The sequence below is a fragment of the Fulmarus glacialis genome, unplaced genomic scaffold (genome assembly GCF_000690835.1).
Source record: "Fulmarus glacialis isolate BGI_N327 unplaced genomic scaffold, ASM69083v1 scaffold722, whole genome shotgun sequence".
NCBI classification, from domain to species: Eukaryota; Metazoa; Chordata; class Aves; order Procellariiformes; family Procellariidae; genus Fulmarus; species Fulmarus glacialis.
In genome coordinates this window covers 80825-96181 of record NW_009195723.1, presented here as the reverse complement: position 1 = coordinate 96181, position 15357 = coordinate 80825, and the positions used below count along the sequence as shown (strand labels likewise).

The 15357-nt window shown below is 36.7% G+C and overlaps 1 protein-coding gene across 1 annotated transcript in view; it reads left to right on the top strand.

The window, feature by feature from the left end:
• DYM (dymeclin) overlaps nucleotides 1-15357 on the top strand; it is a 136333-nt gene that overhangs the window by 72146 nt on the left and 48830 nt on the right. Inside the window, exon 7 of the mRNA XM_009588166.1 lies at nucleotides 424-526. Coding sequence (XP_009586461.1) covers nucleotides 424-526 — 103 coding nt within the window. The remainder of the gene's footprint in view (nucleotides 1-423; nucleotides 527-15357) is intronic.

Below are 15357 nucleotides of genomic sequence, written 5' to 3'. Positions count from 1 at the left end.
AGCAAATAGGTTATTGAAATGAATAATACACAAGATGCTCAAGGACGTATTGCAATATATTGCATGAGGTGCTGCACTTAAAAATTGCATTTTAGCAAACACATACTGGTTATGAACTAAAATTGCATGTATACCATTCCTTCTGTTACAGTTTGACTTTTAAGAATTTAACCATGAACATATGATGATCTTCACATCGTTTATTGTATAGAATATTTCTAATTCAAATTCTGCTGTTGCTTAGCCCAGATGTTAAATAAATAAATAAATAAATTCCGTAACTATTGTGCATCGCATTCTAAAAATCTATTCGACATTGTGTGTATAAAAAAACATCTCTTCTGACTAGATAGTCTAACTATTTCAGGACATTATTGTGAAGTTATTTTAATATTTTTTTCTTTTTTTTTCCCCCCCCTCCAGTTTATTTTCTTTGTTGTCTAAAAAACACAACAAAGTGCTGGAACAAGCCACGCAGTCCTTGAGAGGTTCCCTCGGTTCAAATGATTCTCCACTTCCTGATTATGTGAGTATCGAACTTAATGTTTTAGTAGATGCTTCAAAATAGAAGTGGTACATCCCTAAATCTGCAAAGATTTATCAAAATGTGTGACAGCTAAGCAACCACCAACACCAAAATACAGGAACCTGTATGAATGATGTCATGTCTGAAACGTCTTTAAAAAAAAAAAAACACACTTACAAATGGCAAAACAAAACCGCAACTATTCATAGCTAAGAGACTTACTGTACCCTGTCAACTTGCAATTCTCAAGCCATTTGTATTTCAGGATATTTAAATCATACAGTTAAAAACATTGTTTTTAAGAACGGGACTTTGGCATCCATAGTATGTTAAAATGCCTACAAATGATTGAAACAATTCCCAGTGCGTGTTTGGGGGAGTACTGCAGTCATGGGGCAAATTGCTATGTTCTGAACACATGGATCCATACAGTCCTTTTCAGTTTACTGAGCCAATACCCACAAATAGGCAACAATTTTGTAATTTAATTGCACGGCTTGTTGGAAAATCTCTAGTTTCGGTACAAGAAGGAGACATCTTCCAAGGACTTGAATAACGTCTTTGTACTACTGAAGTATCTTCGGTTTGTACTCACTTGAACTCTCACTGCAATACTGTGTAAAAAAACAGTTGATTTATCAGTTGCTCTGGATTTTTGAGGATGAAAATGTAACAACTGTTTTATTTTCGGTGTTAATACATGTTCCAGGACATGCCTGTCTGAGACTTTACTATCATATTACTGTAACATTAAGTATAAAAGTACCTAAAAAGATAATTTGATATAATAGTTTAATGACTTAAATTTAATTTAACTAACCAGGTTTCTTAACCTGCAGCTTTTAGTTATTATTGCTGACACGTACCATACAAACTAGAGCCATTTTGTTATTCACAGACACATGGGTTTATAGAGTAAATGAATCACTTGCAGGTTTTTCCTGTGTTTGCCTTACCATGCCCTAATTCATGTGAAGCTCCTTATGACACCTGTGGTTTTAGGGCTTTTGATTTCTCTCCCAGAAGTTGCTATCTGACCTTTAATTTTTGGAACTTGAAACATTTCAGCAAGAACCCACTTAATTTAGTTTGTGGTTAAAGACCAGGAGATCCCACTTCTGTTTGCCTGGTAAGGCGATACACAAGCTGGATAAAGCTCTTTCATCTGCGTGGGCATGAATAACTGAAAGCCCCCAAGACTTCAAACACCTTGGAGAGGATTTGATGGCCCTTTCCCATGGGTTTGCTTCTCAAGCAGTAGGGGCTCATGGTGTAGGGGCTTCCGCGGTTGGAAGGATTGCAGCATTTTGGATGCATTGAGCATTTCCGAGTGTTGTGATTGATAAGGCTCTTGGGGCCGTATTTCTCAGAGGTGATTAACCCCGGTGTCATGCCAGGTTCCAGCTTAAGCAATTATACAGCTACGTGTTCAAATTCCTCCTGTGGTCTCGTGGCTCTTTATTGAGCTGTCCTCGAGAGCTATGGTGCTTCAGTTGGCTTCCAGGGCAAAGGGAGGCTGCTTTGGTGGAGGTGATGGCTTTTCATACCTGAGATATATCATACCATACCATATCATATATCATATCATGAGATAGTTCTGCATAACATGCAGTATCACAGCCCAGAGGGGTTGGAGTGGGTGCTTGGGAGAGGGTTTATGGGCACAGGGGCTCCATAAGCTGGAATTGCTGTTAAAGGCTGTGTACTTTGAAACTAACCTCTGAGACATTGTGGGGTTTTGGTTAAATAACTGTCAAGCATCTTCAGACGCCTCGAGAATAGGGCTGAAGTTTTTAACACTAACTTATGTCCCTAATGCAGGGACTGCAGTTGTATGTGGCCTGTTGTCAGAAGGAGGATATTGATATTTAGTTGAAGACGTCCCTGCCCGTGGCAGGGGGGTTGGACTAGATGACCTTTAAAGGTCCCTTCCAACCCAAACCATTCGATGATTTATGAAGAGAGACCCTTGTATTTTCTTTCCTAGACAAACAAATTACCATCCTCACTGTTCAGAGGAAAGAAAACAGCATGATAAACATGTATGCTTGTAAAAGGGCACATATAAATAAATATATATATGTGCACACACACATAGGCATATGTTTACGTATATGTGGGTATATATATATGTATATATTTCAGTGTGTGTATGAATTTGGTGCTTGAAAACTGTTTTATAGATTTTGGGCTTCTTTTTAACTTACTGGATGCGAACTATATACTGCAGCTAAGGAAAGACCCAAGGTGCTCACTGTACATAGTTATCCCCTTACAGATGGAGACAGCTGAGAAATGCAGTTTACGGAGCAGTGCTGGGGAAGCACTCTGGAGTGCAACCCAGAGACTTAGATACTTCCCTGAATTTCTTCCCTTTTATTGTTGATATGACGTAGGGGAGGGAGGGGAGAGGGAGAGCAGTTGGAAAGATTGCTGTCGGGGAGAGTAAAATCACTAAAGTTCATGAAAGAAGAATGTATACTTTTATGCATGGCTTTTTTTTTTTCTCTCCAAATGGCTCATGTTCCAGCTCGATCTGAGGCATAGGCAGTTGGCTAAATAAAAGCTGAGGCCAGATTTCATTTACTTCAGCATATTCTGCTTCTGAAAGCCCATGTTTGTGTTGTCTGTAAGAATAGCGAAGAATCTAGGAACTGATAGAATATAAGTGTCTGAAGTCCTGAAGCCCATTCTAGCACTGTATCCCGGCGTGAGCTAAAGAGAGGGATGATTCTGAGATTGCCTGCTCTGCCCAGGTTTATCTCTAGAGAGGAGGAGAATTGCTTGGTAGGCTGTTCTCTTCATAGGTTTCATTCAGATGAGTCAAACATGTTTTAAAAATTTATTTCTCATTATTTTAATTCTTTTTAAATTTATTTAATTCGTTTAATTTTTAAATGATTTTTTTTCTTACTGTGTTGTGTAACCCAAAAGTGAATTTACATGGTACCTAGGTCACAAGGGTTAAATCATACATAAAATTATTCTATGTTGCTTATGGTCTTGTCTTGAGCCTTTCTACTCACTTGTGAGTACTAGACTTCAAAAAACAAATTGTGGTAAATACTGTGTGTTCCTTCTTAGGGCTAGGAAGGATATGGAAGGAAAAAGGCAGCATCAGTGATCTTGAATTGAGCCCTCTCCATTGTGAACATCGAATGATGGAGAGCTGCTGTGGCACAGTATGCCCGTGCCGTAACGCGTACACACAAAGGGAGCAAATGGAGATTAAGAGATGGGCAGCTCTTAATTTCTGAGTGCTCAAGCAGTAGTAGTGTTTCTACTCTACTTTGTTTTCATTCCTGTACAAACCTAAGTTTTTGTCTTAATATACAGTCCTTTCGCTGCTGATTATTGATGGTGGTAAGAAGATACTGGGATCCTCCTTTACTGTGTTTCTTACGGTATTTTTGTGAGTCTCTGCTGCAGACTACCACCAGGTCTCTGGTGTACCAGCAAAGCTGCAGGTATTTTGCTGTGAACTAGAACAAGGAACTGACCCGCCTGGCTTTTATGTTGTTCTTTTTGAGGTTTTCTGGGCTTTAAAAAAGAAAAGAGCAAGTTGTTTCGTTTATTAAGGCTAGACCAGCTTCCTGGTCCTTTCCTGATAAACTGTAGTCAATGTGATGGGATTCAGGAGCAGGATGGAGAAGCCAGCGGGGAAGAAAGAAGAATACCCTGTCATCAAACCATTGCCTCAGAGACAGGATCCTTGGTTAGACCAATTCTCATGCTACTTCGTTTCCTAGTTGTTCAATAAGCTTTATTATTAAGCGTTATTTTCATAGTAGCAATGACCTGTTTTGAAATACCACGCTTTGGTCAAGTTGTCCTTGTCTGCGAGTATCTCCAGGCTTGAAGAAATGGGAAAAATCCAGTTAGGTTTTTTTATAGCATTCTTGCGTTCAATGAAAGCACATTTTCCAAAATTTTTAACAACAAACAAGAAAACTGGTAATAAAGTAATTGAGAATTTTGCTTCTTCCAGTTCAAATCAAGACAAATTACTTAAGTAAACATATCAATGATTTTCTTTATAATTTTATTACAGCCTAATGTAATTTGTTAAATCATAGATACTTAGCAGCATAACTGGAGACACGCTAACTTCCCTTGGAAAGTAGCACGTCAGACCTGTTGTTGGAACTACCATCTACCCAAACAGTTGCTTTTTAAGGATTTCATAGTATTGTGTATGATTTCTGAGCACTTCAATGGTTGTTATTCTGCAGCTGGTAAGGAGACATTCTCCTTAACTATTTCTAGGAAGACGGGGAGGCAGAAGAAGAGAGTAAATTTTTAATTTTGGCGAGCTTATGTCAGAGGTTCAGAATTCTCTTGCTGATGTAAGAAAAAAAATTTGCTTAATGCAAAAATTGAGGAAAATAAAAATCAAATGTAGGAATAGTTTTAGATTCAAATACTTTGGCATGCATCATCCTTTGAGTCTGTATTTGGATACATAGCTTTTGATTTGGTTTCTAAATTTATTTCAACATCATCTAATGCAACGCAGGGACAAGGGATTTTATGTCAGTGGGAGCCCAAACTCTTGTTTACTGGTGGTGGGCGTGAAGGCTTAGTAGTTAAATGAAAACTCCTTGGAGCACATTTTGAGAATCACTCAACACCCAGGGTAGGGGTCACGGTTCTGAGCACCCCACGCTGCTGTCTGCTGGGATTTCTTCTCTTCACCATCCATGGGGATTTTACTGACAGCCGTCAGTTGCTTAATAGAATAATATTAACAGAAAGTAGTGTAGGTAAGGTGATCACTAGCCACATAGGAAAAATGCTAAAATTCACTGCAGTGTAACTTTTTTTTTTTACCTTGGAAATTTTGGCTATAAAAAAATGCATTGTTCTATACAGGTGAAGCTTAAAAGTGTTGGGAAAAATTCTAAAAATAATCCCACTTAGTGCTGATATCTTCAATTACTTCATATATAGGACTGTCATTTAACCAGCACTTCGATGGTGGAGGAATTTTGTCAGTGATAGAAACAATGTAGTGTAGTGTTAGACTTTTCATATTTACAAATGTACTCCTGTGAATATATGAAGAGTCATCCTTTAACCCCCTGTCCAAAATCTGCTGTTTCTGTGTTAGTTAAGGTATAGAAATAAATGTGTGTTGGCAATCCAAAGGGAAAAATGTAAAGAATATGAATGCAGTGAGCTATGTGTGTGTGTATAGATATATATATATAAAGTCTGCAGTAGCAAAGGCTGGTGGTACTGGGACAGTTCCTGATCAGAGCTGGCTTTTCCTGGCTCCTTCCCAATCCAGTTAAATTTACCTGCTGTGCAGAGCTAGCGTTACATGGAGCCTTGGAATTCTGCAAATGTCAATGAGTTTTTCTCTCGTCTTAATAATGAGAATTAAACTTTGCATTTGGGTGATGAGATTTCTATATTTCTTTTTTCTTTTCCTTCTCAGTTTGTGCTCCGTAATGGGCTAAATGAAGTCCAATATTTAGATTCTTCTTTGATTTATCCTTGATTTATATGGTAAATAGAAAGCAGCTGTCTGTTTAAGTATCTAATTCTTGAAACTCCTAGGCCCCTCAAGCGTCATCTGGAAATAATGTAGCTTGTAAAACAAAGCTAAGAAGAAAAAGCAATGTTTGTTTTATGTGGGATCAGTGACTTCAGTTGGGGTCCTTCTAATTCGGCCATTATGAGGGTTATTAAAAAGCAGTATTACAAAAGTGGTTTCAACAAAAAGAATTTTTTTGTAACTTGTATCTTGTTATTACAGTTGATGATATTCAAAGCTGCAAGTACTTCATAAATAGTCCTTCATTTTAGTTTCTCCAACAGAGAACCAACCTAATCTGCCTCCTGTGCATGAGTAGATGTTAAAAGGTTCCCCTATTTCATTTACTCCCTAGGAAGAAATTGTCTTTTATAAGTAAGGACTCATATTTATCTTAGAAATTTGGGATTGCTAAAGAGTAGGTAAAATAAGGTCTATGAACTGCAGTATTAGCTGTCTTTTAAACATAACAAAACAAATCTAAAATCTATAAATTTTCTAGATTCAGTTACATTACAGTGGATGAAAGATGATAGTACCAGTCTGCAGTCAGCCTTATTTTCAGTATCTGTAGTTTAGTCACGGCCTTGCTAAACAACTAAACCAAAATGAATGTTCTAGAAATATGTAATATTAACAGATGTAGACTAAAATCTTTTATCCATGATATTTGTCTACCATTACATTGTCATATAAATCCTGTTCTGTCCCTTTCATGGCACTAACCAGAGTTTTTTCATGTAATAATTAGGTATTTCAGGTAAGGTTATGGGATCTTGTGATGCAGACATATTTTTACGAAGGATGACGTGCAAAAAAGTTAATGTTTTTAGCCTATCCAGCATGTAGCAAACAAGTATTTCATTTACTATCAATCTGAACAATATTTGAACTGTAAATAAATGTTGTGATGCTTTGGGGTCATATAATAGGCTCTCTGCTTACATATCTAAAATTACATTAGATATGCTGCAGCTCTCTAATTTTTTTAATTATCTGAAGAACTGGTTTAATGCAGAACTCTGCCACCAGACATAAGTGTTTTCCTATAAATGTGTGCTGTCGTGAAGAAATAGGAAGTCCTCCCTGCTATCATCTGATGACTTTAGTAATGATGCAGAAATGAAATTAAACCCACTTCCAAATAAACTGGTCAGCCATAATAGAGTTAGTATGATGCAATTAACGTTGTTTAGCTGGTAGTCTGTAAAAATACTGCTTAGTGGTAACTGCTCTGAGCGTAGAAAATGTGTACGAGTTGTTTAGCTGTAGAATTGAATACACCATTGGCAGAATGGGAAATTTTTACCAAATTAAATAAAGACTCCTAATTGAGATATGTCCATATTTGACAAATACTGGGGGCAAAAAAAACCCACTAAGGTAGTTTATTTTGTCATAGTGTTTCTTCAAAACTCAGAAGTCACCTACTTTTCACCAAAAGCACTGCCTAGATCTCTTCAGTACTCTTTTTGTCTATATTTTCTTCCATTTTTTAATGTCACTAAGTATCTCGGTAAGATTTTTTGATTGCATTAACCATGTATTGTTAATAGTCTAAAAAACTTCATTTTTGTGTGTGAATTTTTAGATCCTTTTGTTGTCTACTCTAATGAACCTAATATACGATTATACAAGAAAACTTTTTTTAGGATGTTCTTTACTGAAGGTAGTATATGGTAAACCAATATAATATTTTAATGGTTTTGTATGGTATGTGGGTTTTAGCAATTGAAGTTGCATTTAATAGGAGAATCGCCTTGTTTTGCACTAAATTACCTTCTTTTTAATTACTCTGAGTTGATGGCTCATGAGCAGAAGTGACATTTGCAATACCAGATTATTCTTGGGTATGCCTGTCTCCACTCCAGTATTGAGCCAGAGGCCTATAAATACATTTTCTAAATATTAGTCATACCCTCCTTCAGATGAATGATATTTTAGTTTAAAGAATATTACTTCTACCTAATCCCCATATTTTTGTATCATTAAAAAAATAGCAATTTCAGAATAAACTGAAATAACCAACCTAACCCAAATCTAAAGCAAGCTTTTGTATTGAGTGATAGCCAAATTCTGCAGTTCTGTCTGAATTCTTAATCAGTTCTTTCCTTGAAATGAATTGGACACTTTGCTGAAAAAATGCTGCATAAATTATCCTTAAACAGAAAGAACAAACTACCCTAAAATTCTGTGATAAAGATGTTGGTGAAGTTCAGTCTGTTTAAACTTCCGTATATTAGTATGAAGGACTAATAGTTATTTGCAGTTGATCTGTGCATTATTGCGTCTTTAATAATATGCTTGTGGTTGAAGGATTTTTGGACAAATCAAGATGATATTCTTAAAAATGATGTTGTTCTTTCATCGTTCAGGAGTTCCACAAAAGTCTCATTGGTGTCTGGTATTTGTGTTATGTAGATGGCGTTAAGCCTTATTTCACTTAGAAATTTTCAATATTTTGGAAAATCAGGGTGAAAATTGCTTTTTCTTTTTTTTTTAAAAAGAACATTTAGTGTGGCAGCAGCATCTTATGATCATCTGATTGAAAATCTTTCATTCTTCAGATTTATGAGACATGAGAACAAATTGGAAGAAGTGGGAAGAAGAACTTCTGACACTAGCAATACAAACACCTACTAAAGTCCTTTTAAAAGACCATTATTTTGGTCATTACACACATTTGAAGAAAGCCAAACATGAACTTCATAATGTTTTACTTATTTTCCTCCTTTAATAGTTACATAGGTTTAGAGCATTGTCATTATTTTGCAGTAAAGGGTATAAATGATGGTATTTGTTTGCATTTTTGTACTCGGAAGACACGGTTTTGATAAGACCACTTAAACAAATGTCCTTAAAAGAGAAGATGATTAAGCTAAAGAAGTTGTGAGAGCTTGTGTCAGAAACAGATGAGTGCTACCTCTCAGGGGCCTGAAGGGACTTCCCAAATTAAGCAGTAGAATTTTGTACACTGATTTTTCTACTGTGCGTCTACTTGTGTTGCATTTGGGAGAGCTGGAAGCCTGACGCAATACCGGGATTTTAGAAGGGTCTGAGGTGTGATATAGCATAAGCTGTAGATAGAATATGTGATTATATTAAGAGAAAGCCTCTCTGTAAATACTGTTTATTACTGCCTTGTAAGCCAACATTTGCTCAATTCAAACTAATGACAAATTTTGAAGTGCTTGGATGAAAAAAGTAACAGTACTGATCTTCCGAAGCATCTTTCTTTGCTGATTCGGTCTTCAGACACTTTTCCTGCTGCCTCCTTCACACGAGTGGGTTGTTTAGAGCTTTTCAGGAGAAATTGATTGCTCTGGATGATTGGGCTTTGTCAAACCTCCATAGACAAACAGAAAAACCCAGTGCAGTAGCTCTCCAAAGAGTAGGATTTATTTTTGTAACTGCTATGTGTTTCAACAATGTAGTAAAACAAACTTTTTGTGTTCCTAGAGCAAGGTTTTGATTGAAAAATGTAGTGCTTAAAAACCAGAAGTATGTTACCATATGTTATAAACATCTCAGTAATTCTTTTTTTAAACATGCAGCCATATAAAGTAAAGGAAATGGATGCAGAAGGAATTCTGTTCAGACCCTTTTAGGCTGTTTGGTACTAAATACTTAATTGGAATTGGAATCTTTTTACGCTACTTTGTCTATATGAGAGACTGGTGAAACGTGAGAACTTTTTGATGTTGCACCTTCTATTTCCAACAACTTCTCTTCATATTTTGCAGGGATGCTTATGGACTAACCAGTGAGGCTTGGGAACTGTTAGTTGTTGTTTAAAAAAAAATCAATCCATTTACATTGAAGGGTAGTAAATAGTTATTTAAAAAAAATGCGTAACAGAGATCTTTAGATTCCCTCATTGCAGATATCTATGATCTGGAATTGGAAAGACAGCCAGAGAAAGTAAGAGAAATGAAGGTAAATCAAGACTTAGTGATTTTGAAGAAGATGATAAGAGGAAGATAGTGTGCTTCAGACTGTGGAAAAAATCATGCATGAAATTGTTCACCTGTCAAATTGCTGCTCAAATCTGCCTGAACTGAAACATGAAGAAGTTAAAACGGGACCATTTTTGACCTATACAGAGCCGCGATTATTCCAGTTGTGTCCAAGTTACAGAAGGACGGTCCCATCAACTTACAGTTTATCTTCTTGAAGAGGTATTATCCTTCTGAACAAATCTTGCACTGCCTCGCTGAGGGCAATTCTCCCACTAATGGCTGTTGTTAACATTACCTATAATGTCGTGCAAGTTAACTGCTGTTAATTGGCAGTGTGGGTGGCCAGGGGACCGAGTGATGGGATGAAGGAAAGGAGAATATTTTAAAGGGAATGAGTCAAATAAGATTGAAGGACAGTCTTGGTATGAAGTGCAAAAGGTTTGGAGAAAGAAAATAATGGATATGGGCAGAAATTCAAAACCAAAAGTACCCTGCCAGCGCCGGTTCCTCTCCTGCTGCTCATAAGAAGCATCACACGGAGCAAAATAAGCCGCTTACTGAAAACTGATTTCCTCATCACCCGGCCTGAAAAGCAGCATTAAAGAAACATAGAATAGAGAATTTTAATTTTGTTTATCCCTATTGACAGTGGTGGATTCTTGTTCTCTGTGAAATAACTTTGTGAGAAACCTGTCAAAACACATGAAGAGTATATTTAGAAGAAACAGACATTTAGAAAAATCTCTGTTTTTCACATTTATTGAACTCTATAAGTCACCCTAATGTTTTTCACAGGCATAATTGCAAAGATAAACTTTTATTTCCCTTTTGTGTAACCAGCCATTTCTCTTAAGTTTCTTGTTTCTTTGTGGTTTAAGAACTAAGTGAGATAGAGGAATACATTGCACCTTTCATACGTTAAATCGGTTTTTGTAAATAGGAATTCTTCCACAGGATTGGTTGATTACAGGAACAATAACCCAGAAATTGGACAAAAAGTATCAATTCTCAACGTGCTAGAAGTTAGATACAAACATGATGGCGAAAGGACTCTGGATAATGAGAGTTACGTGAACTTGTAATTAAATTGTATCTTAACACACACACATTGGGATAAAGGAAAGCCTATGTTTTCAGTCTGATGTCTGGCTTTCGAGGGTTTAACCCTGCAGCTTTAATTTTAAAGCAACAGCCGGAGGGGTTTTGGATTCACACATAAATAAATACTCTTTTTTTTTTTTCTTGATTTATACCAACATAAAATTTTCTAATGTTTTTCAGGGGGGAAAGAAATTTAAAAAACCAAAACAACAAAAAGCTGATAGTCATATTCTACATCTGTTTTCTGCCAGTGACATATCAAACATAAAACCATTTCAGGGAAGTATCTTTTAAAACATTCATAACGGGAAACGACGCTAATATATTACCATTATTTAATCCTGCTATATTCTTATCCCCAACACTGTTGGGAGATGTCTGTGAAACACAGTTGAGACGAGTAAGATTTTTTTTTTTTACTGCCCTTCAGATATGTTACTGGAATGTGGTGGAGGTTTTCCAGAACTGCTCTTGTACATATTTAGGCTTGAGCCCAAGCTGAGTGAGCTGTGGCCTGCTACTGAAGTATATGACATCTTCTTCAAAGACACTGTGTTCTGCTGCATTTTTCTTGATATCATGCTGGTACAGCGTGTACAGAGGCTGTTCCGCTCCAGCATTTGTGTGCGTGCTAACCCAAACTCTTGACCTTAAAGAAACTGTTTACTAATAACAAAAAACAACCCTCCTATTCGAGAGAGAAGAAGATGGATTGTAATATTACAGGTTAGATTTAATTTTTTCATTGCAGTAGGAATCAAAATCTTAAGTATATCTCTTCCCTCTAGATAAACTGAAAAAAGAATGGATGTTGCGGTTCCTAAAGGCAGGTCTTTAAGCTACTCACCAGCAACTTATCTGTGGCGCTTGCAAAGAAATCAGATGCTTACTCCATGCAGAGAAAAAAAATTATTTGAACAAATAATGACAAGTTTTCCCATTCCCACACTAATCTTTTAGATTTTGATAAATCGAGACCATAGGAAGCGTCACGTCACATTCCCGTGGGAAAAAGCTTCATTGAATTTTTCTGAAATATAAAATTATTTTTCCACAATAAATTAGCCATCTTACCTTGTGGTGGACTCTGTTCATTAGAATTCATTAGAAAACTTAGCTTAATTTATAGGTAAACAATCATAATGGCTTACAGGATTTTGGTGAGGAACTGTTGACTGACTCCAGAATGGATGTACAATACACACAAGAGTTTCTCTGTCTTTCAAACACGGTGATCTCTCATCTTGCCTATGTCTGTCACTGCTGCACTTTATGAACCAGACTACACAAAATTACGTTTTGTCCCAAAATGGGTGAGACTTCATAAATATTTCAGCAAATTTTATTTGTTTGGATAATGTAGTTTTTTCCGTATTTCTATCAAGAGTGTTTTTCTTCAGCATTTGAAAAAATGTCAATTGTTGCTTATAGTTCATTTTGGAACGGGTACCTATGTACACAGGCTTCTAGAATTATTTTCTGTGAGTTTGGGGTTTTCCAAATCTCAGTTAAAGGTTCATTTTTCGTCATTCAGGCTACGGCTGCTGTGTGCTTCCAGACCATTCGGCAGGAAGCAGAGCAGTGGTCACCAGCTTCTCTGTTTATCAGAATTGATGCAATGTCCAGGGGAACGCACTTGAAAAATAAGATGGAATGTAGTAAAAACAACATTTAATCTAAAAGTTACTCCATTTATTTGGTTTGCCTGCTATCAGCTCTCAAAAGGCTGTTTCTCATCTCCTTCCTATTTGCATTTTATTCAGCCTGTGAGAGCAGTTCTTGAAATGTGGTTATGGTGGTTTTTCAGGCCCATCTTAATAGAATAAATGATACTACTACTGGCAGTGACTAGTTTTGAAGAGGTGGTAAGCTAAGAGGAAAACAAATAAAAACACTTTCTTATACTTTATGATATTCTAAAAGGGCTTACCTATAGATCCTTTAGACTGCAAACCACTTCAAAGACCAATAATGCAGTTTTTCCTTTTACTATGATAGGTTTCTCACATCTTTATCTATCCCCTTTGATTTTCAAAATATTTAACACCACTGAAAGAATTAGTAGAGTAAGTCTGCCAAGTGGTCTCATAAAGAGTTGTATTTCTGAATTACTTTTCTAACCATGCTGCTATGTCTTAATATATCAGAAGAAATAAAAGCACTCTCCATGATACAGCTTCAGTTCTGGGGTAAAATGATGGCTGTAAAGCAGCATATTCCTGCTCACAACAGTTTGGGAATCTAGTACCATAATCCCTTACCAAGTGTCTATTATCTGGGACCTGACATTTTTTATCGTGCACTGCTAGTAAGCTAGTAAGGAGCTACAAGACGCAAAGAATTCTGTGCCAACATCAAAAGTTTTCTGTGTGCACACTGTCACCTTCTGTGTGAACGGCAACCAGCTAAATCAACCATTATTATTATTATTATTATTATTACTAAACATGGCTAATATTGTCAGGAGGCCATCTACAGTTTTCTTTTATGCTGATTTTCTTTTAATGTCTTATTTGACTTGGTTTACCTTAGCAGTGATTTTTCTTGTTTGAGCAAAAGCGTGAGTCTTACACTGCTGAGCCACGGGAGGAAACACCGCTTCCCTTGCCTCCTTGACATTCCCCGAACGGTACTGATGTGAAATGTCAGCTCTGCCAACTCCTTCTGACTTTCTTATGCCTCCCACAGAAATTTCAATAGCAATTTTCACCCTCAGGGCAAGAATACAGAACTTCATGGCTGCTGAGTGTGTGGAGACTTTTCCCACTAACATCCTGTGCGTCATCAGAACCAGAAGATCTTCTGCTTGGATAGTATGGAAATTACGGAAACTTGATGCCGTCTGTGTGGATTATCGAGGACTTGGATTCCACAGTCTTGGTTGTGATGTTACTCCTCTTAAGTAGGGTCAAAATTATTCGGAGTGGTACTTTCAGTGGAAGACAACTATCATAGTTCCAAGGCAACGATGGTTTTCAAATGTCATGGCAAAGATGCTGAACCACAGTATCCAATCAGTAAGGAACCAGTGGAGAACTTCTGAATTCAGCTTCTGTGCAGTCGACAGCTTTAGTGAGAGATCGGTATTTATTCTGTTAGTTTTGATACTTTCTCAATTAAAATTGCTTAGACACTGAAGATAGGCCTGCAAAATCTGTAGCACTGAGTGATTTTCTTGAATGACAGCAGTTGGTTCATTGGAAATATGCTCTTAGATGTACATGTATTTTGAAGGGAGTGTCATAGTTGTTACTGCCAAATATAACACCAAAGGTGAAGAAAATAGTTGATAATATAGTCAGAGATGATGCTGAGGCTATAAGGAACTGGTGGATAAATTACATTCCTATAACTGTGGTGTACTGTATGGAGGAAAGTTTGGGAGGTGTGAAGGGAAAATGTGAAGAAAACTGTTTGGTTTAAATTGCTAATTGGTCTTTTTTCTGTCTTTTTGCAAGATGCAATGTTTTTCCAACTTACTTTTCTTCATGATAGAAATAAGGGCTTCTACACTTTAGTTCAACATCACATAGGATAAAACGTGTAAGAACCCATTCCAAACAAGCATTAAAGATATGATAAGGATTCTTAAATCTGGACTTAGGTACATACTAAAACAGAAGCATCGGTATGTATGTTAGCAACTGAACCCTCCTGCAAAAAGTGTTAAGCTTGTTCCTTTTTGGAGGCTCACTTGCTTCAAAGAGGTTCATCAGAAGTCATCTTTAGGGAATAGACTTTTAGGTCTAGAGATTTCATTAAGTAGCATTTACATATTAAATGCAAAAATGTGAAACTTTATGTGTTATATAAGACCTGCTGTGCAATTTAAAAAAGAAATTAATTAGGAAGTGTCGAAGTTTCAGTTCACGTAGCAGTAATTACTGCATAACACCTCTGAACGGTTTTGCTGGTGACATTTTACAGCTAAGCTGCATGTGTAGTGCTGGAATCAGAAACTTTTTCACTTGAGTAACGTCTTTAAAGTCCTTGAACTCTACTCAAGGTAGACAGGTTCTGTTAATTAAAGCCTGTATCATGATGATCTATTTACCTTTGTATGTTGGAGTTGGGGTTGCATATGGAACTTGTCCTTTCCTGTTCTACCAGTCAAACTAAACAAAATCTTCCCATACCTTTAGGGAATGCTGCTTAGTTTCAAGGAGGAATGGAGAATTCTCCGTTTCCTTTCAACAGCAAGAAAACGTCATTATTATTTCAAGCCTGATTTG